The sequence below is a fragment of the Pavona decussata genome, unplaced genomic scaffold, assembly GCF_977016875.1.
Source record: "Pavona decussata unplaced genomic scaffold, jaPavDecu1.1 SCAFFOLD_207, whole genome shotgun sequence".
Taxonomy (NCBI): domain Eukaryota; kingdom Metazoa; phylum Cnidaria; class Anthozoa; order Scleractinia; family Agariciidae; genus Pavona; species Pavona decussata.
The window spans coordinates 2010001-2035168 of NW_028145612.1; the positions used below are offsets into that span (position 1 = coordinate 2010001).

General features: G+C 37.6%; 1 protein-coding gene across 9 annotated transcripts; it reads right to left on the reverse strand.

Moving 5' to 3' along the window:
• Nucleotides 1–3270: 3270 nt before the first annotated feature.
• LOC146460859 (adenosine receptor A2a-like) lies at nucleotides 3271–24773 on the reverse strand. 9 transcript variants are annotated; one of them, XM_085087718.1, is made up of 4 exons: nucleotides 24641–24773; nucleotides 23599–23652; nucleotides 22776–22853; nucleotides 3271–5264 (listed from the first exon to the last, which is right to left on the reverse strand). In XM_085087718.1, exon 4 carries the CDS (start codon nucleotides 4992–4994, stop codon nucleotides 4044–4046), a length of 951 nt encoding a protein of 316 aa, XP_084943844.1. In that variant the 5' UTR covers nucleotides 4995–5264; nucleotides 22776–22853; nucleotides 23599–23652; nucleotides 24641–24773; the 3' UTR covers nucleotides 3271–4043. The 9 variants fall into 9 exon arrangements, with proteins under 9 accessions (XP_084943844.1, XP_084943847.1, XP_084943850.1 ...); XM_085087721.1 differs by lacking the exons at nucleotides 23599–23652; nucleotides 24641–24773 and adding an exon at nucleotides 23151–23328; XM_085087727.1 differs by lacking the exons at nucleotides 23599–23652; nucleotides 24641–24773 and adding an exon at nucleotides 23151–23376 and having other exon boundaries at nucleotides 4992–5264.
• Nucleotides 24774–25168: the final 395 nt, after the last annotated feature.

The window sequence follows — 25168 nt, forward strand, 5'->3', positions numbered from 1 at the left end:
AATAAACTTTTGCTGTTTCTTGTGAGAGACACCAAAATTAACCTTTAGGAATTTTCTTCCTAGCTGCGGCACTTGATTTCCATCTATTTTTGGTACAAAGAACCCGGCTTAAAGAGTCGAACTTCGAAAGAACCTCAAAGAACTTGTTTTTTTCTTTTTTTTTTTTACACAAAATGCAGAAACCAACAAAATGTAAAACTGTCGTGCTCATCCAATCAGCAGCGAGTATCTTCGCCGCTCGACCAATCAGGAGTAAGTAATTTTGCCCTCGGTGAAAGGAAATTACGAAAAACTGCCCTCTGTTACAACAAATCAGCATTCAGAAATTTTGCCCTCTGTTTTACATTGTTATTGTTGATGAGCAGTTAGCTGCATATGCATTAAGAATGTTCTATATAACTGCAGAATTGATGAGGAACTCATAAGGTTATTACGTTCATACAATAAGCAGACTTCTATTGTGGAGCTCCGCTTTTAGGCTTGGCTAAATATATATATTACCTTAGGAATGTAACATTTTTGGACATTGAAGGCCATTGCTGTTTCTGGTCACGTGTCTTACGAAAAAATGGCCAAAGCTCCGGATTATGAGTAGTTATAACGATAGAGGGATCAAAGCAATGAGTAGGTGCTCTCTCACACTTTCTAACACTGCACGAGTAAAACCTTCCGCGTTGTGTAACAACAGTTGACAAATTTTGTAATCAGAACTAGCTGACATACTTTGTAACGAAACAAACATTATAATCGCTTTCAAGCTCTGATATAAACTTTGCCTTGCCAAAAAAGCAATTTGATTCAGTTTAGTTTAAACCAGCTGGGGCACTTTGTGTGGGTTTCTAAACTATAATCATAAGCTTATGCTACCCGGGTTTAATAGAAAGTAACAATTGAAATTAGCGTTAAAAGGACTGTGTCAGCTGGGGCACCTGCGTAGTAAAGTACATACCGGTTGAGACTAATTTGCATGCAACTCGTTGCCGGAATTTTTGCTATTCCGCCATTACAAAAGCTTTCAAAAATATCGCGACAAACAGCTTCTGTAATTACTAAAGAACGTTTGTAAACAAAACATTCAGCTAACTCTCCTATGACGAACGCGATTCAAACAGATGAAAGCAGCTTCCCGAACTCTCTAACGGCATTTGAAAAAGTTGGGCCAGCGACTTCAAAGTGCTTCTAATCAAAGCGTCATGTGACAAGGGTGACATAGTCCCTTTAGAGAGGTTAATAAATGAATAAATGCTTTTTTTGATATAACTGGGATGGCCTTTTGTCATATAACTAGTGGAGTTCCAACAACATAATAAAAACGGAAGGTCGCCAACTAAGTTTTTGAAATAATTTGCAAAACAGTGCAGCAATACAGTTTTTTGTAATCTGTCATCATTTTGCAAACTATAGAACAATGAAAAACTCTCGTTTAACTCAACCCCGCGAATCTCAGTTAAATTTTTCTTTGCGAGAATTTCCGGTATATATCAGGCTTTGCGGTTGATTGCAAATTAACTGAAATACATGGGCCATCACATCTTGTAGAAAAGCTGTTAGGCTTTGAAACGGGTGGCGACAAAAAGATAAAAATTCGTTATACCTGAGTCAAGTATGAAGTGGACTTTTAGTGCTTTGTTTGTAAATTGCAAAGTTTGACAGTTGACAGTTTTTCATTATAAAGTACGACCGCTCATTATTGCATAGGGCGGAAAGCTATAATTGCAAAGTGCGACCGAGCAATTTTATTGCACATTTGGCAAGTGTTTATTAAATGCGAAGGGCTAATAACGAACTTCAGTAAACTTTGTAAGAATCGACAACTTCAATAAAAACCCAATTTGTAACTGGATATTCGTCTAGACGAACATTTCAAGAGCTAATTAAAATGATGAAAACGTATGGCAAGTAACAATGGTTATAGTGAGAGGGAGAATACGGAAGGTGCGCCAGAATACGGGGACTTTTTGCTGCTTTGATAAAGAATTCGAGGTAAGGGGGATAAAATTTTGAAAAAGGGAATAACGAGAAATATGGAGACTAATATGTAATGCGATAAGTATTCAATCGCAATTTTTTCACTCTTCGCTTGAGAACATTTTGTAAAATTCATTTACATTTTCATGAAGTTTTAGCGTATCCGATGTGACACATTGGATAATTGCGCATGGTCAACATTTGCATCAAAAAGATTCTGCTCACCAAAAAGACCCATCTCGATATACAGTCAACTCTCGCCTTGAGGACACCTCGCTATTACGGACACCCCGGTAACGCGAACAACAGCTAAATCCCCGGCAAAAATAGAATACAGTCGTTTGACTGAAATGAATTCCCGCTGTTACGGACTCTCGCTATTAAGGACACTAACCCGCGGTCCCGAGGGTGTCCGCAATAAAGGGAGTTGACTGTAATCTCTATTGTTTTATTCCCCTAAGCCTCGTAGCCAAGTAGGAATTTTAATATATCGCAATTGGTCTAATGCCAAGATGGGTTTTCAAGATCACTTTGTCGCATATATTTCGGTAATATTTCACCTATCGTATTCAGAAAATATATCAATGAGTTCAAGTTTCTGGGAAAAAAAAAAGAAGCTACCGCTTGGTTTTGTTAACAGTGGTGCCTAAAATACATGCGCCAGTTAATTGTACGAGCCAGGTGCCAAGCAAAAATTTTCACAAAACTTTAAGCAGAGCTCGAGACAACATTGTAAAAATGTATGTTTAGAAGAACTAGTCGACTTAAATCAAGTCCACTTTCAAAGGCAGGAATGTCAACATATATTTCTTTGCACGCAAAATGACGTTTCAAATTGGAGAACGTGACCGACTTTACCAGATGTTTTCTCCGAAGACAATCACCTGGGTACGAGTCTAGCAATAAGTAATCAGGACTCAGTTTTTCTTCCGCTTAACAAACTGATTAAGGTTTCCTTTAACTGGATATTCATGATTCACATGGAATTTTTGATGCTCTTTTGTAGCTTGGGGCGCTTTCCTTTTGACAGGACTGCCCGACCAGTGCGTAAAGGGAATTTACCAATTTTAAGGATAAGTTTTATCCTACAATTATAGTAATTAGAATTTCCTCAAAATGGTGCGTACCATTTTCGGAGTGATTATTTTTCAAGATTTTGCAGCACCATCCATTCAAAATGACGCTTTCGATTTACAGACTGGCCGCCCAGACCGGCCTGTCTGTAAATCGAAAGTATACTTGCTCTTCAATCGGCTGTGCGAGTGGTTCGACCTACCAATAAAGATAATCCACCTGAAATGCTATCCATATGAATATTTTTTAATTATAGTTGCATACTTAAATACATGTGGTCCATACAGACGTGATGAAAAAATTAAACGGCTTAAAACTTTAAATCTATAACTAAGATATGACTTGATATAATTAACACCGTATCACTGATGTACTGACATCTCAGCCAATCTATCCCAGTAGGTACATTGAAACACAGTTAAGGACGATTCCGGCAATTTTGTGGCTAAACTACATTTTTAAATTTCGAATGGAACATGTACATACACATGAATCATACGATAAATGAGGAAAGATTGTAAATTTCAAGCTCGGTAATAAAGAAGGGTGTGATTCACTGTGTTACAAGCGCGAGAATTATTATTTTTTATGAAAAAGTGCAAAGTTCGCCTTGTTACAGGAAGCTATTCTAGCAGTCTGCAGCAAGTTTGTCATATGAAGCCAGTCAATGGCCCAGCTTGGCACAAGTTCACAGTAGCACAGGGGTTAGAGCATCCGACTGGGATACTCAATGTCATAGTTTCAATTCTCGCCATGAAACTGGATTCTTTCATTATTTCACGCCTGTGAAATGCGGAACAGTTCATCTCTCTCAAATGACTTACATACTGATTTTTTAAAAAGTCAGTTTTTCCCTGAACAAGTAAAAGAAAAATTAAAAGTTCAAGTTATCGAATGTCTGTTTGCTTTTGAAGCCACCATGTTTTTTAGCTTTTCGAAACGAGTTCCTGCCAAAGAGATTTTAATTAAGTAGAAGAAGAAGAGCTTGTCTGGATTCAAGACTATGTCAAACTTATTTCTGCTTGCGTGTCTACTCTGGATTTGGTGTTGTTATTTGAAATATGCTCGTTTCTCCATCTTCGTTTCAAACATTGGCTGAAGTCCTTCTTCAGAAATGCGTAAATCAGTGGGTCCGTTATAGTGTTAAAAAGCAAAGTGTAAAAAGACGCGTACGCGACCGGCGCTGTTATCAGCTCAGGCTGATTAAATATCTCACAAAGATTGATATAAATCAGAGGCATCCACGAAAGAAGAAACATTCCGAAAATCATAGCAAACACAACCACCGCCTTCTCTTCACTTCCTGCGCGTTCACCAGTTCTGTTCCCCATGGTAGAACGTCTTCGGTTCCGCGAAATGAATCGTCGAACCACGCGAAGTAGTCGAGCATAGATCCAGATCATGGCCAAGCAGGGTATTAACACGAATCCAAACACAGTAATGATCATGTAAACCTTGTGATACTTCGTTGTCGGATCGGCGTCCCAAGCCAGTGGCAGTATAGAAATAATAAATGGCAGAAGCCAAGAGAGGGAAATGATTACAGCTACTTTGGTGCTGTTCATGGAGACACGGTAACCGAATGGCCGAGTAAGGGCGACATATCGCTCGTACGTCACGGCACCGATGTTAAAGATGGACGCTAAGAGGAGGAAGGCAATCACATATCCCGTAATTGGAGTGGTGGTGAGCGAAAAGTTCTCGTAAATGTAGATGGGAATCAGAGCAGCGGCGACAAGGAGATCCGCAATTGAGAGTGAAACGACGAACGCGTTGGTAATCGTCCATAGCCGCTTCTCGATCATAACTATTAAGCAAACGATAACATTGAGAATGGTCGAAATGAGTCCTAGCACAGCCCACGTTACTGATAGAGGAATTAGCACATTTGCCGCTTGGTGGTTCTCGCTATCTGGTGTAATCAAAGCGGTCGTGTTGTTCAGAAGCTGCATTATTAATTCGAATCCTCAGTTAACTGACTAAGCTCTTTCTTAATATGCTCAATGCTTTGTTATTTTTAGCAATCGAACTTGGGCAAACAGACGTAAACAGCTGTCTCCACGCTTTGGAAATGTTATCAAAGTGTGATTCTTCAGTGGTAGCCCTCCTACTGTAACGTGTATACGACGCCGACACTGTTCTGTCGCCAACCGCCCGACTTTTCCTGACGTCTAAAATTGTCTGTAGTCTCCAAGGAGCTCAAATAACCCTATTTCACTGATCTGTCAAAAATAGATGTTAAAACAACAGGTTAATGAAATAAATTTTCGGCGGCTGACATTCGCTATGAAAAGAACTGAACTAAACCAATATTTAATAGGGGACTCTTGGGAAATAAAAATTATACCATATTCTAACTTTTGACAATTCTTTAAAGAAAAAACCCTATCCTGAGAAATGCCCTTAGATGTTCTTAAAGTGAGGTTTTTCAGGATTCATCAAGAATACCTTCTTGCGTTTTTTACAGGCTCAAAGGATGCTGTCCTAGCGATAACTTCTTTATTATAAACTTCTCATGCAAATTGCGTTTCAATTAAGACAGACACAAGGAATATTAAAATGTCTTTTTGATGAGACAAGCTCAGTAATTACTTACGACTTCACATCTTTTCATAAAAAAGATCCACTTTAATATTTTATCAGCATGGATCACGTTTACCTTTTGTTGTGTTTTAGTAAGTTATTCGATGGGCATTAATTTAAGCAACTCCGGTGTGACTACGTTACTGTTTTTTGTTTCCCTCGTAGAAGGTTGCCTGGGGACATATTACTGCTTTTGGTTATTTTGTTTCGATTTCATGACAGTTTTTGGCAAATCTCGTAAAGGTAATTTGCTTTTTTTCATTTATTGACCTTGGAACAAAGTTGTTTTCCACGTTGTAAACCAACTTTCAAATACAGTCCACAATTTCTGGTATAAAATATCTTCCTACACAATTTAATCATGGTTTGTGTTTCCGTGTTGTTTTGAATAACGACCAACTGTTTTGTTTTTGCTATGCGATACTATATTCCCAAATTTTTCTTTACCATCTTCCATCTGATGGATTAATGATTGAAATATATAATCATTGCGGTTATTTCATCGAGCTATATACAATTCAGCCAGGTTCGTCCCGGAAAATCCAATTTGCGGTTACGTCCCCCTTGAAAACTAAGAGGTCAATGCATGCATACATATTTGAAAAGCTTTGATTGATTGCGATTCTTTTGTTAGAAACTTTTACTTTCTGTATGATTATTTAATAATATCTTGTTTTGCAAGTGACAACGATAAGAGCGAACTGAGTCTCAGCTCACAGCGAATAAGGCATTGTCATATAAGACTTCATTAAAAGAGAAATCGGCGTGTTTGCCAGAACCACAAACCTGTCACACCGTTCTCCTTTTTATTTACTTAGTTACTTCTTTGAGTAATTAGTGTTCCTTCCTAACCATAGGCATATAAATATAATACATTTATCAGACTTTGCGTGTTAAGAGGGTGGTTTATATTAACTTTTGAATTTGAACCAGTGACTTATAGACTTATAGACATGCACGCAGCGACTGAATTTTTGATGCCGTTTCTCCTTTGCAACTTTATGCATAAAAATGGAGAATTAAGGGTTAAACAAAAGCGCAATCCAATTGATAAAGTTCCGTATATTGGAGTCTCCCACAAATCCGTTAATTTCTCGGCTTTTGACATGACTGGCTCCTCAAACTTATTAATAATCCATGAAGGGAAAACAAAAGATATCAATACCGACCGTGAAGGAGGTTTGGAAATGTGATTTTTATTATCATAAAAAAGGTGAACTTTTTGGTTTGATTTGCTAGGAGAATTATTAATGACTTGAGAACCAATATCAAACACTCGAAAGAGTGTTTTTGCAACCCACGTCACCTCTCCGTGTTTGAAAATCGGATGAAACACTCTTCACTGTGTACAATAACAAGCTGACAGTTTAACGTTGAGTTGTTTGGATGTTAGCCTTAAACTGCGAACAAATTAGGACTGTCATTTATCCATCGCTCGTCAGGGAGGGAAAATAATAAAATTTAGACAACACGCGTATTTATTTTTAAGAAGGCGTGATTGAGTATTGCTGTCGATAGCTACCCAATGAAAATGGGAATATTGAACGAGGCAACTTTATGGGAAAAAATATACCTATAACGGCTTAATTAAAAGATTGCACAAAAAGATTTTGAGGCGAACGTGAACAGCGTAAGTCTTTTTTTTTTTTTTTAATTAGGGTTAATTTAAATGTTTAAAACTTGGAAGAAGATTTTCTTCTTCCTATGACGTGTGTGCTATCTGTTTTGAGTTGGAGCGACTGAAATTGTTTACATTTAAATTGGTAGTCTCAGCCGAAACATTTAGAACATCTTCTTTAGTATTTAGTTTGTACAAGTACACACCACGCACCAAACGTGCGATAAAGGAGCAAATATGATGAGGAATAGCCTGCAAGAACAGACGCCTTAACGCGGCGGGTGAAACAAAAGCCACAAAATGAGTCTGCTCTCTCAGGCTAGACCAACACCAGAGTAGAAAGAAATCGTATAGCTGGTGCAGTGTAGGACAGTTGATAACACAGTGGCATCCACATGAGAAAAAAGTAAAACATTTGATGAAGGCTATCGGGGTGTATTTTGCTGTGGTGTGGTTACTTTCTTTTCTTTCTCTTTCATCTTTTTCTAGAGATTTTTTTATCGATTTCATACGATTGGTGGAAACTCTCTTTCAAATAAGTGTAATTAGTGAGAAACATGGACCATAGGATAATGATATTCCAGAGTCTTGAACGGCTTAGCCAACTCAAAGCTATGCGCCTCGTTAAAAATGGCGGCCATAAAAATGAAATCAGCAATATCTAGCAACATTTCTTTTTTTTAACTAAATTAAAAATTTCACTTGCGCTGGTAGAGTATGGGGTGATTATAGCCACTATCGTGTCAGACCCAACGCGTGCTCGTCAGGAACGGTTGTCAGTTAGTATTGAACGAACAGCCTGATCGAATCGTACATAACTGAGCCGTTCGTAGTTAACGAGCCACTACGCGCCGTTCATTCATAACACGATTGACTGCAACAACTGTTTTATTATTTAGACAGCTCTTGTATCATGAGAAATCTTATGACTGACAAAAAGAAACGTTTCGCTGTGAAAAAATCAAACATTTTCACATCTTTTATTTCGCGAGAATTCTCTACCCGTTAGATAAGGGCCGATAGCCTACTAATAAGAAGCCAATCAGAGCTTGGTCATAACTGATCGACTAACCAGGCTTTTGCTATATAATAAAGTAAGTTATATTCCTGAGAATGCTACGCCTATAATACACCAAATTTCAATAAGTAATTTTCAAGCTTGTGTTGATATTGCTGCCCAAAACAAGGAGAAATTATTAAAACAATTTTGAAAAAACGAACATGTAGTTGCGAAAGTGTTGAATAACCATGAAAATATTGATACTTCCACTGAAGCAGCTCATACGTTATTTGAACAGCTGGTTTGAACGTTTCATAGAATGCAAACTAAACTCGAAGGAGGCTGTGACCCGCGGCTGCAACTAACTGAAATATCGACGTACACATTATTCAAGGGTTCGTCGTACCGTACTGCTGCAAGAGAGGATGAAGGTTTGACTGCTGTGAAATTTACAATTTTCTTTAGCTGATTTCGTTGTTCATACTTGCCCCCTGATGGGTATCATTTAAACGGAGAAGAAGCCAAGATTTCAGTTGAAATAGCGTGATATTGCTAATTTACGAAAGTGTGATTTACGCTATTATGCGTGGGTGGAAAATTATGGATTTCTGGTTCTCGTCTTGCACAACGGGGTGGGATGGACATTTCCTATATTTTTCCTCAGTTCAATCCGGCTTGACCGTTCGTTTGTATCATGACACAGATTAAACCGCGCAACAGGAAAATAGAACTGCTTATCAGAGAATTCATTTGCATAATTCCTCGCTATCATATCCGGCAAAAGATCGAACCGTTCAGCTTATGAGCCAAGATAGAGTTGATTTCCATCGTTAATGAGTCATTATTCATCAGCTTATAATTGAACTTTCAATCAATTTGATTTTCGCCTTTAGTCAACAAAATTCTAATTCAGAATTTTCCAGAATACTGAGTTGGACATATATGGGTACTATTTGCGTTAAATTCCACATTTTTTAGTTTGGAAGAATGTTCATGACCTTTCTGAAAGATTGGTTTTCAGCCTTTTTTTTCAAAAGAATGTAGAAGAAAAAAAAAGCCCTGTTATATTTGTTAAATTACCTATGCAGAAAACATTCTTGAATGTTCGAAAATTTTCACTCGGAAAAAATTGTTTAAAGACCACTCTTTACAATCGTGTGTTCTAGGCCTGACAACATTATACGCCAGAGTAAATGTTCGGTTCATTATAGCCGGCTACCACTGAGTAGAATCTATTATGGATTATCGGTTTTAAATTTGTTTCAAGTCCCTGTTAATATGATTTGTTTTGCCTCTTTAACAGAAATTCATAATTCGATTTAACACAAAATTGTGTTGAAATCCCACTTACCTCGTGTAATTCCAAGCTTTGACAAATTGTTTCTGACTCGAACTAACTGAAATAACGGACTAAAATATGACTCAATAGCCAAATAAAGCGTAATGTCAGCCGAGCGGGTAATTCCAGTTGTCGTCTGATTTACTATCAATAAACTCTTCCTTTTGTTGATATCCTATTATAAGCCCATCAAAATTAACCTTGTATCAGTAGATTTCAGTAGGTCTCAAGGTCAACTTATTGAAATACTTCAAAATGAAATGTAGGAAATACCACATAGACAAATTAATTTAACCCGATTGAGTTGTGCAACCCCAATTTGTTTGCGGCTTTTTGTTTGGAACTGTTTTTAAAACGTTTGAACGTAATACGATCTACTTCCAAGTTTCCCCTTTGCTCTGCCTAGTCTTTGCTTTTTCAAGAGAGTTGGCTAGCTAGTTTCAAAGAAGTTTTGACTACATAACTGCGATGTTCTTTCATGTTCTAAATGGGGAAATACTGAGTGGAGTTAACTGATAGCTGAGAATTGGCCGAAATTTGAACTGTCAAGAAAGAAATGGTGGGATTATTTTTATTGATACTAAGAAAGTGAAGAAGACTGTTAACTGAGATGTGTAAACTTTGCTTAAGCATAGTGTGAATTTTAGTTAAAAATAACTTGTGATGTTAATACCTGGAGAATAAGTTGCTAACGAAGATAGCTAAAAGCTCCAGTTGTTTCTTGAAGTCGTATGGCCTTCAGCTTAAAAGTGATAAGCAGCTTTTCAAAGTCTCGAGAGAGATATTCTCCTTTGCAGCCGTTGTGTCTCGTCACGCAATGACGAGACACAGACCGGCTGCGAGGGAGACTATTCAGTGGAAAGCTCGCTGTTCGGAAATCTTCGGATCATACTCGACACTGTTCGGCTAATGAGAGGGGCACCGTTGACATGATGGAAAACCGCCAAAAAAAAAAAAAACGTTAGAAACATTAACAGAGTTCCGACATAATCAATCCGCGATAGCTGAGATATGGCTTAAATTCTAACTGACAGCCTGAGAATCCCGCACCCACATGCAAACCGGCTCTGCACTGGTCCACGTCCATTTTGTGTTATTTTACGTCCCTATTGGATAGAAATGTCAGTTGAAATGTGGATAAGCATACAGTATCACAAAAACTTACTTCTGTGTTACAAGCAAAAACGATAAAATTCTTAACCATAAGGAAAACTTCTATAGGAAACACCCTGATAGGAACAACAGTCTGTGACATACATCATGCCTTTAAGCTTTGAAAAGTTGTGTTGTATAACTGGGCATTCCATAACATTTAACTATATTCAGCCTCGTGCCCAGGCCTACTCTTGCTAACCGAACGAGCTGAGCTGCTTTTCTTAGGCTTGGGACCGAGCGCGATAAGCCTTCATGACAGGCGAACTGACATTTTCTTTCCCTCTCGCCTCTACTCTGAGATCGTATCTCAAGCTTAGCGTTCGATGTCTCGAGCTTCGCGCTTAAATAAAGGCCTGTTATGCAGGCTAAAACGAAGGACGATTGTGGACGAGGCTGGCAGTATTGTACTGCAAAGCAGCATGAACCAGCATTGGAGCAGTTCATGATCATGTGCGGTCCGAATAGTGGTTTCGTGGCTAAAATCATCAAGTGTGGCCATTCAAAAAAAAGTAAGAGACCAATACTTTCCTGGGTCTGCGACGTTCATTATCGATATTTTAGGGAATGATTTTGTTCCTTTTCCTTTGGTTCGAGGAAACTAAATCCAAAGGGAGATTTATCCTTGTTATCTAGACAATTATAAAAGTACTGGTTCGTGTCTTATTGAATTTCCACTGACTTCTTCAATTACAGCATGCTAGTGATAGACAATGAAATGATTTTTACTGACAGATAATTAAAGGACTTTGAATTTTCTAAAATTATCCAATGCCGAAAATGTTGCTACTACGTAGTACAATATTTAATCCATCTCTGTAGTGACAGTATTCAGCAGGAAGTCTCAGAATCCTTTCTAGGCTTATCGAGGAGGCCCCCCTTACTAACTGTTACTTACTACATCGCTAGTTTATTCTCATTGATGCGTTTCACTAAGACTAGGGTATCGAGATTCAGATAAATTCACTTTACATGGAGGTCGTTATCAAACGTTCCTAAAGATTGATATCAAGCAAGAAACTAAAGTTGGGAGACATGTCTCCTGGACAATAGAATGTTGTGTGAAGCGCTTGATACAAACCACGAAAAGACGATGTTCATGAAGAAATATATGTGCTTATACGCTACGGGCGCCGCGCGAGCCTTCGTGTCGACTAAGAGAGCCACAAAGAAGTGCATTTTGAGAGAGAAAGGGCGGCTTTTGTTTCGTTTTGAAAAACTTCAAGGAAGTTCGCAAAAAAGAATCTGCCATATGAATGTTTTCTGATGGTAAAAAGATCTGACAAGGGCACAATACAGGCCGACTTGAAGCGGCTTGTTAAAGCACAACAAAAAAACTCTCCTTCTGGGAAATTGTTTGAGGGTAGCATCAGTTTTTTCCTTCCGATTAATTCTTATGAAACGAAAAGTTAATATCCGTTAATCGCCAACTCCTTACATCTCCCAGAATTCATGATCAAGACGTTTATAATGTTTGACGGCGAGGACGTCTTGTTGAAGCAATATATCCTCCTTACGTTCTTATTACCACGTCACACAGTACAGCCCCAAGGATGCAATACCCTCCCTCTTGATTTCTTGTCACAAAATGGGTGTTCTCACGAGCGCATACATACAACTCTATGTCGTTCCTCATGCAAAGTCAGTAAAGGACGAAACGCTAGAAAACGTACCTTTTCTAAATGATTTTCGGTTCATGTGCATGATGACATTATCCTCTTTGTCATCTTGATCATCGATGGTGTATTTCGCATTGACCGTGGGAGCCTGTTCAACTTTAACTGCCGCGTCGAACGATGTCGAAACTACGTCTGTAAGAGTGCTCGAAAATTCTTTAGCTCTTTTATTTCCATTCACGTGTCAAGTTAAGAGCTTTTACACTACGTCGAAAGGTCCGTGCCATATATGACTTTGCATTCAATAGGAACACCATGCACGTTTCCGGCTGATCGGGTCAATTACGTTTATCAGTGGGCGAATTCGTGGGTTTCTGTTGTCTATCAGCTGTAAGCTCGGATGATACATCGCAAATCAACTGATTGAAAGGGAACGAAGAAACCTTCAAGACAAGGTTACCCAACGGCTCGTTTTTGTCACAGTGAAGTGGAGATCGCTCTTTATAAAATTTATGTCCAAACTTTCTAACAATTAAAGGAAAATTGATGCGTTTTTTCTTGGACTAGATAGAAAAGGAATAGGTTTTTATTAAATCGAGGAGTGAAATTTAGTTCTCTAAATTGTCTTCCTTTTGGTTACACTTAGCTAGATAATACTATCAAGCGGCTTGTTCCATTTCTTGCTGTTTAGGTCTAACAAAAGTGTGCGTTATTGTAGTTGTTCCAAGCGAAAACTAGGTGCCTAGTTTTGTCTGCTAAGCTTGCAGGTGAACCGGCCACAAATTGGTTGTGATCCGGTGTGCTGACAGGGCTTGTAAAGTCCACGGCTTCTTTTATAAGAGGAGCGCTTAGTGTAGGATTATTGCTCTCGACAGTGTGTCGCCTTGTTGTAAATCGTTGTGCGTTGGTTTTGGTTTTCACTGTTAACAAATGAGTTTACAAATGGCATTCCATTTTCGTCGATCTCATTTGTCAACTAAATTGTATGCCTGTATTTTGCCAGAATTTTCTTTTGTCGCGACACCCAAACGAAATCTTATATATACATATACATATACATATATACGTACAAAGTCTTGAAACTTGCGAAATTAAGATGACCTGAATTTTTCATGTAACTTTTTTATTACTGACGAGCTCGAGAACTCTCATGACACAGAAAGGCCACAAGCATCGATATGATAAATCAGATTTGCATTGAACACTCTTTGACTAAAAAATAATGTTCACTCTTGTGAAATTATACGTTTTTAGATCTTCTAGACAATCTTGACCACCTCGATTAACGAGATTCACGCGCGCTTATCAAATGATTTGTAACAGTGCTAAGATTTTCCTTGAGAGGCAATCGTGATCTCTAGCTTGGATTATCAGTAAGAGTAGTAGGATATTTGCAATCCAAATAAAATACCACAAAGAAAACAAACTAGGCAAACATCCAAGTTTCTTAGATCGAAGCGGAGAGTTTTCTTTTCCGGTCAGTAAGAAAAACAAACGTTTTTTTTTTATTTGGATAGGATAAAGATATCCGTGTTATAATTTGCTTGAGATAGATAGGAATATCAAATGAATATCTATTTTATGGTTTAGAAATTTTTTACCTTTCCGTTGATTTTTCTAGTTATCTATATTTTAGATCTTATCAACCTCCACAATAAATGATTTTAAAAATAGATCAGTGTTTCAGTGTCTCGAGGGCAAATATAAAATTCTATGGACAGAATACGAGACGTGCATTCACTAAAGAAGGAATAATTCTGAATTGATGGATATGTTGCAATTGAAATTTGTAAATTTAGTCATACCCGACGAGAAGTGCAGTTAATTCTCGCCAAAACATCGAACACTTATACGTGAAAACCTCGTTTTACCAAAGCGAAAATGCAAATATTGAAGAGCTTTTACATGAATAGGAAATTTTTTAAGGGAGCATCAATATACGTTTGCCTCGAGCAACATAAACACAATCAGCGCGTCCGTCCCACTTTAAATTAGCGTCAACGATTGGTTGTGGTTCTCCAAGCAAGAGGAAGTTTCAAATGAGATGTTTAAGTCTAAGAGTAAATAAAATTAGTTAGACCATCTGTATTCTGTTTGTCAATTTTTTTTTCACGTTTTCGTCTTTTATCGTGCTAGTGATGAAGGCATTGTCTCAGTCTTTTGTATCGCGGGAGATCTTCGATTTTTAATGATCCTTTGAAATTTAAGTGCCGATGGATTCTTTTCAGGGCCGAAAGGTACACCTGTTAACTATAACGCTTTCCCTTGAAGTTGCCGAAACATACCATTTTTGGCATAAGACGACTTTCGGAAGCGTAATCCCAAAGAAGGGACTGTCTCGAATTTGAATTTTTTTTTTTAGCTTACTCGTCCGTTGTTTTGTTTCAAAGGTAAATTAACGCACTTCTAAACCAAATAATGGCAGAAATTGAATAGCAGAGTTTGTTACATTAAAAACAACATCTCTGTCGCTTCTTACTTGACGAAGAAAACATACCACTCCTGATACACTTACCAAAATTTAAAAGAATTGTTTTAAAAATTCGCCTTCCTAAATTGGAATCACTTCCTGGCGCAGTGATGATTGGCGACTTCTCCTTTGCCAGCATAAGATTGTCAGACTAGTATTTGGAAAATACGGCTTTTCATTATTAAACTTTTGGAGATTTCGTTGGCATGAATAATACATGCTCATTTCTATGGAAATGCCAAACGTGATAACAAGCTAAATTTTGTAGATATTGTTCGTCAAATATTTATCTCTAGTCAGCGAAAATTTATATCAAAGTTGAGCCTTTTGTGAGAAATCAATTGTTATCAACTGACATTCAAGAAACAAAGAACAAATATAATAGAAATTAGCTCTACTGAATGAAAGCAAAGTATTTCTCAATGCTGTATAAATTGACTGGAGTAAAGGCATTAGGGCTTTGTTGTGACCGTGGTTTCCCTTGTTTGACACGCAACTTTCCGGTGGCTGATAAGGCAACAACTTGAATCAAACTAACGACCGACAACAGCATAGTGACTGAGATGAAAATTTCATGATGAATTTTCCCGTATTTTACTTATATTTCCTAAAATTGAAGTTCTACTGATAGAGGCCGGAAGCCTTTTACACCGCAAAATAAACTTGTTGGATTATAAGTATGTTTAACCAAAAACAATTTTCACTAACCCGTAGTGAGAGATTTACGGCATCTTATCTTTTCTTTGCACGGGAGGAATGGACGACGAACCCACAAAACTACGCAACATTTACGCGAGAACGTGGATGCAAAAAATCCATAGGAACGATTCGAGAAACCTCTTTTTTTATAAATGTCTAACGCACGGTCACCTTGCACTGCCTTCGGCCTGTGATTGGACAGTTACAAAATAACATAATAATGATAATACTAATAATAATAATAAAAATAAAAAAAAAACATAAGGGAAGTAAAGCCAACGTGTTACGTAAATGATGAATTTGGGACACGTCCAAAGTGGAGAAAAAATTTCCTTTTCAATGGAAATATCCTTTGAAGGCAAAAAAATCTTTACTGACATCCTTCAATAGCTTATTTTGCAAGGCTTCGTTTATTTGTTTTAGATAAGGAAAATCGCTGACCAACAACGACATAATGACTGAGATGAAAATTTCATGATGAATTTTCCCGTATTTTATGAATATTTCCTAAAATTGTAGTTCTACTGATAGAGGCCGAAAGCCCTTTGCACAGCAAAATAAACTTGATTAATTATAAAAATGTTTAAGCAAAAACAATTTTCACTAACCCGTAGTGAGAGATTTACGGTATCTTATCTTCTGTTTCGCGCGGGATGAATGGACGACGAACTCACAAAACTACGCAACATTTACGCGAGAACGTGGATGCATACTAAGTCATAGGAACGACTCGAGAAACCTCTTTTTTATAAATGTCTAACGCACGGTCACCTTGCACTGCTTTCGGCCTGTGATTGGACAGTTACACAATAAAATAAAAAAAAACGTAAGGGACGTAAATGCCAACGTGTTACCGTATACGTAAATGATGAATTTGGGACACGTCCAAAATGGAGAAGATACTTCCTTTTCAATGAAAATATCCTTTCAAGGCAAAAAAATATTTACAGACATCTCTCAATAGCTAATTTTGCAAGGCTTCGTTTATTTGTTTTAGATAATGAAAATCGCTGCCCAAACCCTCTCAGAAAGTGCGAAAAACGATTTGTGGGCGCCACGCGTAAGACGCCCGAATTACGCGTCGCTTGTCAGTGGCAACGCATGCAAACGAAATACTTTTTTTCAGCTTTTAAAGACTATTTACACCTTAAATGTTTGTTCCCAAAACTTGAGCCATATTTTACACATCGCATTAGTAAGTCAGGTCAAAGTTACTTTAAGTCACAGACAAGAATCGAATCACAAGTGAACTTTATTTTCGACTTTTTGGCCGTTCGCTCCCTACAATGTTCATTGGAAAATAATTAACTTGGGTGTTACGCTACTGACCAACATAACCGAACTTGACATTTCAAATAACACTGTAGAGTTTTAGAAATCAGTTCAGTACATATCCACGAGAATATGAACCTATAGAGTACGGAAAGGAAACATGGAAACACGAATGAATAACTGAGAGAAAAATTAAAGGATCACTGAGCCACAGAACGGTTATCTTCGTCCCCTTTTCATGCGCCTAAGCGTTTAAGATTCGGTGTCTGTGTGGTGGAAGCTGTCAATTTGCCTACAATGTCCAGAGTTATTTTGGGAGCGTTCCTTGTAGTTCAACACACTCTCAACACGTTCCAGCATAGTGGCATTCTGACATTTACAGTGCGACTACTGTTAACGGAGTCACTTAAACAAAATTGGCCAATCAAATTGCAGGACAAGAACAATGAATTTCAACCAAAGCCGATCGAACCAATCACGAGTAGACGGGAAACAACAGTTTTAATTTGGGTTTTAAAAAACCCCAAATTTTGGAACTATTCGCTATTCGCGGCAAAATGTGATCTGATTGGCCAGTTTTAAGTGACCCCGGTAACAGTAGTGGCACTGTAAAGCGAGCACCTACACTAATACTTATTTTAGCATATTTTCTAAGATGGAAGTTAAATATATGTGAAATACATGTATTAGAACTGCGGATGAAAGAACCGTAATAATTGAGAGGCCAACGCAATTAAGTACGCCGCGACTTAAACAGCTGCGAAAATAAATTTCATTTGCCTTGAAACGTCTTTAGAAGCGACTACATCAAACACAAGAAGACCGCGTCAATTTGTCTCCAATAAAAATTGCCTCACCTGCTAGCCTGTTAGCTGACAGCGGGTGGGTTGAACATGATGAGTGCACCACTGTTATGTTTTGACTCATTGGTAATAAAATATTTTATTTCCCACCCCATTCAAGCAGATGATTTTTTTCCAGAATCCTTAGAACATGGCTCACGTAGAGGGAGTGTTCAACTTGTAATTTCCTTTTCCCACAACTGATACTGTACTCAGAAAGTGCATAAAATGGCCCTGTTATAGTTATGTCGGCTGTGTGACCTCTGGGCCCATTTACTGCAATTTTCCTTGTTTTTCTAGGGCAAATTACATTCAAAGTGATTGCGACGCAAAATGCAAGCTTGTACGCTAAGGCATGTACGATAAATTTGTTTTAGCTGATCGATGTCCGGATCCACTATGTCTGAATTTTTAGCTTTTTTAAGAGGAAACTCTTTCAGAAGAACCGCGAACTTATAAAAAAATTAGTAACTGATTCAACGACTGCCATCGTGACTTGAATATTTACAAAGAAACCCGTCTCTAGTTTGGCTACAAATGCAGCAAAAACAACCCTCCCACAAGGAAATAGCACAGATGCGTTACGCCGCTGGGCATTTTACTTGGGAAACATCCAAAAACGTTTGCGCGTGCGTTGCTTTTCCATATGACAGGTTCAATCAAGAAGAAGTTTAACGCTTGAAAACAAAACTCGCTTGAAAGGAACCATGCTGACAGCCGACAGGCTTTTAGAGGTACTTGCGAAATTTTGTTTAGGCGCAGCTATTTAAAAGGTTTTTTAAAGACCATTCGTTTGATATTTAATTTTCCCTTAAGAACAACATGGGGTAGCTAAAATCCTTTAAATAATTAAAGTGATCAAAAACATTACTGTATTCTCTCTGGCGGCACGACCACCGAACTGGGGCCCCCATTGGGATAATTTAATCAAAATACTTAAATTGTTGTCTTCCTGTGTTTCCAGTGTTTTTAGATCGTATGCTAATACAGATTCATCTGTTCCACGCTTTAGCTGAAAGTTTTAGGAAGCGGAATTTTGTTCCCCGAATCTACTAGCTGCTGTTGGTTTCAGGAAAAATACTAGTTGATGTAATATCGCATTTTTAACGACTCGTTTGCTCGTTTTCCAGTGTTACGAAACTTGGAGCTGACATTTTGCCGAAGAAAACTGTAGATTTATCTTCTTTACGACCTAAATCCGAATTTTTGAGGCGATTAAGGCTTTCCGAACAGATATCAACCTAAATGAACCGCTGGGTGACCCTGAAGACGTTTTAGGCTAACGTCGTCAATCGGTCTACCCATACAAATCCACGGTCAATTCTTCAATTGGAACAAATACCGAAAGAGTAATAAGGGGGAGTCGATTGAGTTAATAAAACTCCAAACTGTTACTATTCAAATGAAGCTATGGGGCCGTCCTTTCTTTTGCGAGAATTGTTTTTGATGACTATTTCTTATGCTGCAGGCCGGATAGCTCTAATGTTTGAGATGAAATCCATTATATTCATGACTATTTCAATAAAGCTAAACAGTACCAACCTTCTTGTGGGAATGCTAGTTATTCTTTAGGGATTGCTTGTTATTGACTCAACTCATGAACTGAACACTATTTCACGAATTCATTCCTTTTTCGGTAAAATTAAATTGTTAAAAACTTTGGTGAAAATGGTCATCAGAATGTACCTATTTCGCACAAGTCGTTCCTCTCTTCAAAATTCCCATTTACCTACACACAAGGAATCAATCAATAGAAATCGATATCGAAATCTAATCGATACCATCGATATCAATCACTGAACACGATATATTTTCCGTCACTACCATATTTGGAAAGCCAATGCCCGAGCAAACTACATTTGAGGAGAGGAGGGGGCTTAAGACCGATGAAAAACATGCATGTACCTCTCTACAGAACAACTACAGCACAGCGATCATTAAAATTCAGGGGTACTTCTCTGTGGAATAGTCTACCTAAGGAGATTCGGGATATTAGCTCTTTAGACTCTTCATGAATCGCGCTTTTTATAAATTCTTAGAAAATAGTTAATGATTGCAATGCAAATCTTATGATGTTAATTCGTTGGTAGTTCTGAGGATGTGTAACATAAGCATTATCCTTTATTTAGATATCTTACTAGTATTTATATTGCATTTTGTTTCTTTTATATATCTCATGGTAATTGGTTTCTAAAAAACCATTAGTGGATGGAATCAATAAAGTTGTATTGTAAGAACAAATTGAAAAACTTCCGCCAACACAGGCAACGCCGAATTGAACGACACCCAGAAGGTTGCCTACTAAGTGTGGCAATAAAATCTTTCATGATGAGTTTTAACGCCTTTAAAAGTTTTCAGAATCAAGCTCACTGGGATATAATTTTCGCCATCGTTTCGTTTCCAACAGAAGTTGCAACATTTGATTGGCAATTACAAAGCAATGAATTTGATCGGTTCAATTTGTTGTTGAGTTCACGTGGTTTGCCGCTTAAAAGAAATGTTCATTTGAAATACAGAACATAGAAAATGGACCCCACATTGTTTTGTGTAGAGTTGAGAAGAAAAGATAGCGTCCCTGGCTGTACATCAACCATCTAGTATCTGGAGTGGTCAGTGATATGATAGCTTTCTTTGTGAAAAACCAATAACACAATGTTCAATGAATATACCAGCAGTAACAAAAATTCTCCATTAATCGCAGACCGACCGAATTCCTGAAAAATTATTTGATTAGTTTTACTGCAGTCCGAATTTCAAAGCTTAAATTGAGTTAGTTCGGTATGCCAAGGCGGTGAGTGCCGTCTGAATAACGTGATAAAGCAACAGATGTGTATCAATCGCAAGACCGGGCCGGAGGGGCGTATTCCCTGCAATGGACTATACAGGGAGGCACGAAAGGGGTACATGTTCCAGGCGAGAGGTATATAAATTAAAAGGGTAGGGATTTCTCCAGCTGAAAAGGGCGGTAGGGGAACTATCATTTTTGTATTTCAATGGGCCTTTCAAAATATATAACAACTTTAGTGTATTTATTCCATTGCTGATCCTGATCTGCACCAAGATCCAGCTACAAATTGCTCCTGTTTGGAGAAGTGGTCGTTGCTAAGTTTGTTAAGTCCTTTCAAAATTTTTCGAAAAGACTAACCATTCTTTTTCTACTGAAGGCGTGTTAAAGGAGTACCATTTTCTATGGAAGGTATGTGAAAGGGTCTTCTCCGTATTAAGCCTCCGTATTAAGCTTCCTTCTGGGATGCAAGGCAGCGACTGACCCATACCTCACGGATCAGTCCATACAGGAGCGGCATTGATTACCGACAACCGCAACACATAAAATCAATCACCGGGTGGCAAGTGCGATCAATCGATTGAGTCACACTAGTTGTACCCGACCCTCATTGGAACAACAGGAGCAGATGTCAACCATCTTGAGTTCACACTAAGTGAAACGGAAATAAGAACCAAATCAGTCTGTATTCCTTCCACTCTTTTCAGAACATTTCCAAAGAAAACAGCTATCTATATAGGAATTTTTTTTTTTAATTATTGCCTAAGAAACCAGACTTAGTCACTTTTGCCTATAATTTAGTATAGCTACTGATGCTTGTTTTGGTTATTTAATTCATCAAAAAATGTGACGGTCACCGTAGCCTATTGTTGCATGACTTGCCATGTGCTTAGTCATGTTGCCATAAATCCCGTATTAATAAAAATACCTTTTTTTTATACTTTTCTTTGGGTTTGTTTCCTCTACTCTGAATACCTTTATCTCCCTTTATATGAACTCGGCCGACCATATGTAACCGATATATTCCATGTTGGCTGCAAGTCGATAACAATCGATGAATCAGCTGATCAATTTCTATCGGCGGTCCCTAGCAATCGAATTTCGAAAGTCTACTTCAATCGATTCTTATCTAGATTGCCGACGAAAATTGGTATTGATCATCGATTTCTATCGATTGAGCAGTCGATTAGTCCTGTGACTAGCCTTGTACACGCCTGTTGAAACGACGATCTGCTTATTTATCACAGAAAAAATGATGTTTCATACGCAAATTCTCATGATTTCTTGGACTTCACTTTTCGCGTCGTTAAATTATTTTCCATCAGTTAAAGCCATTTTCTGAGGTTGTAAAAACAAACAAAGAAAGGCAAATTCGCGCCTCAGTCTTGACGTCATCCCAGCTTCCTATTCGAACATTACTACTTTATTTTACAAAGGAGGCAATAATCAATTTATCCAAGGTGTTACCTTTCTTCATCAAAACCTAGCGAAAAATCAACCGAAGGTTTGCCCCCGATTGTACGGTCAAGAGGCATCTATTTCTGGATGTTCGTAATTAACTTGAAATTCGACTCAATAATCGAAACCGACTGTAAAAATATTTTATTTGGCATTTGTTAAATGAAATTTAATACAAATCATACAGCATCGGCAATTGGCCTGTGTTTGATCTGTTTCATTTGCTTTTTCAGTCAAGATGCTTTATTTTTGACCGTTGATTTGCGTCATAAATATTTCTTCACACCAAAGACCTCAAGGCCACATTGTTTAAAACAACGACATAAGCACAATTCACTTCTTCCATTAAAATGAAAATCTTTCTTTTCAACATGCTTTTGTTAGCAATTATGGCAACGACGAAACGTTTTAACTAGGCGACTAAAAGTCCCTTATTGACAAAGGTTAAACCATTTACTTCCCTTAAAATACCGTAGCTTTTGTCTAAATGTATTTTCGAGAACAATGTTCCCTAACATGCATTATTAGATCTTAATTAAATGACGAAGGAGAAATAGACGTAAATTGATTCTCTTGAAGATTGAACGATATTTATTTTTCATTTTAACCCGATGGATTTTAAAGACATGAGCTTAGAGGACGAGATTAAGGGATAAAGAAAGCGCTTCTTGAGATAGATATCTTTGGTTATAAAAGCATTCTCTTTTAACGAACGATCAAGCACTTAAATCTTCAGACTTAGTATTCATTTTATGATAGCATTCCGTTTCAAAAAAAATCTTTATTTACGATATTTAGCACGCAATATGATTGAGTTGAAATAACATTACACTTAGCTCCTTTAGGAATATTTCAGCTAAAAAACTTCAAACCATCTGATATATTTAAAAGATTCTTACCTTTTTTTAGATGAGATCGTTGGCAGAGCTTGCTCTCGCAGTTGCTTTCAACAAAATTGGTCATTGCTTTAGGAAATTCTGAAAAAGAAAATTCAGTTGTTTAGTTGTGTCGCTCAGGTACAGTTCTTTACAGAAGCGACCCATGGTCCTTCAACTTAGCATATACAACAGCTGAAATCTGTACTGAAAACGATTCTTGATCTTGTTTGGGCTTACCGCACGGCAAGAATATTCCGGTCACACGTTTTGAAATTCATTTTGTGAATTTAATGAAAAATATATCTAGCAAAAATTAATTACCCCATCTCAAATATTTGCTGCAAAGTTTTACTTCACTGCAAAACACTTTTAATATACGTTACCGATTTATGTTACCTCGTGTCAGACTCGTGGATGTTGACAGTTCCAGATTGCGCGAACTTCCAAACAACCAGTATGCCGTTGAGTTCAGCTCATGACATACAAACATTGTAGCCAATGCACGCAAGCCAATTTCATATTTCTCAAAAAGGCAACAAAGAGGCAAAACAAACCAAACGGCGGGAAATGCTGCCGAATATGAAACTTCCTAGTCGTGTGAGTAAGAGCATATATTGTTGAAGTTTGGCACTGCATAAAACCAGCTGCTTCCTTTCGATCATTGAACTCTTAAAACACTCTCACTCCACCGGAATCACAGCTAAATCTCTCCAGAAAATATCAGGTTTTCTATTTGGCAAATTTTGATCCCGCAAATCCCATAAAATCTCAAACGAATTCACAAAATAGCCGACTGCGCATTCGTTTACTGTCGTACGTAAGTAGTTGGAGAATAATCGCTTACCTTGTGATCACTGCCAGTGGAATATATTTTCAAGGTAAAATTTAGTGATCTATTCTAAAAATAAAAAAAGAAAAAGAAAAGAAAACATATTATTCCGTGGTTTTCTAGGTTCTGCTAAGCGGCCTTCTTAAGCTTTGTGACTGCTTCGCTTCAATTAGGCAGTGCTTGAAAGCTATTTCAGAAATATCTGGCTGTGCTGATAAAGTGAGAAAATGACCACTGTTAACACACGTTTAACGTGATAAATATTGGTATCTAGTGTCCCTCGGCTTGAATATTTAAAGTAGTTATATCGAGTAGCTGTTAAAACACATGTCGTCTGGTAGTAATTGACTTAATGGTTACCGCGTTGCTCGATTGTCACACTGCTATATTTTGCCCTGCCACACACGAAGCGAGGTTTTCGATGACCTTATTTAGCCTTTTTTTTTTCGTACTCGTTTAAATATGCAAATAGCATTGCTTCAGTATTATTCGCTTTGTTTCTAAAAAGTACACTGCAACCGTAAAATTCACTTAATAAGCTTTCTACAAATCCTAAATAAAGGTGCTTTATATCGCTCGGGTGAATGTCTTCTTTATCGTTCCCACGGATTTGAAAACTCTTTCCTCTAGTCATCGGTATTTTCTCCCTGGTTTCCTTAAGCAATTTGTTCATAGCTTCTAACATATATCAAACCGACCAGCGGAATTTAAAAATTGATCCTGTTCAGTTTCAGTGGAGTGAAGCAAGGCACAAATTTTATTTCATTGGACTTGTAACTCTTGACCGAAAGATGTCAACACTGTTCAAACTTGATAAACTGCTTCGTATAGAAATTTCATGATCAGCCTTAAAACAAAGTCAAAATAAGGCAATCAACATTAAAACTATCGTATCTCCAAGAATCTTACCAAATTACATGTCCTTCTCCTTCAAAATTGCGGCAAAATCATTCAACAAGCAGTAAACGCTGATTGATCGGGCGATGGATTATCAAGTTCACAATTATATGTCCACTTTTATTAGCTAAATGCAAACTTAGATTATCATAATAATTACCTTGTTGACAATGCCTTTTGGTGATATTGTACCTGGTTGACTGTACAAGGGATCTTTACTATCCTGTTTCTTTATATCCATGGTAAACAACACCAAACTTTCTGAAACTACAAGTCAAAAACATGTGCAAAATAAAAGACTGGGCAAGATGAAACCCCTGCATGAGGTATGAACACAGTACTGCTTCACAATGCTTCACCGCTACCTCATTCATAATCAGTACACTAGTGGACTCAAAAGTCTAATCCGGCTATCACAATAATACTTTTTTTACCAGATGTGAAACATAAGTTCCCAAGAGAGTTGCTTGATGTCTTTCGGTTCGTACAACAGTTGTATTTAAGCGGAAGTACGCAAACTGATGTAATTCTTGAGAGAGCATGGAAAACACAAATTAAACATCCTGCTTTTGAGATGAATGGTTTATTGTTAATCCCTTTGATCTCAACCTATAATTAAGCTCAGTACAAACGGACCAAAGCCATAGAACAAAATGGAATTGTAATGAGACACATCTCTGGTGTACAA

What these genes read in the sequence shown, in the direction of transcription:
- LOC146460859 (XM_085087718.1), bottom strand. Translation starts at nt 4,994, where the DNA reads ATGCAGCTTCTGAACAACACGACCGCTTTGATTACACCAGATAGCGAG.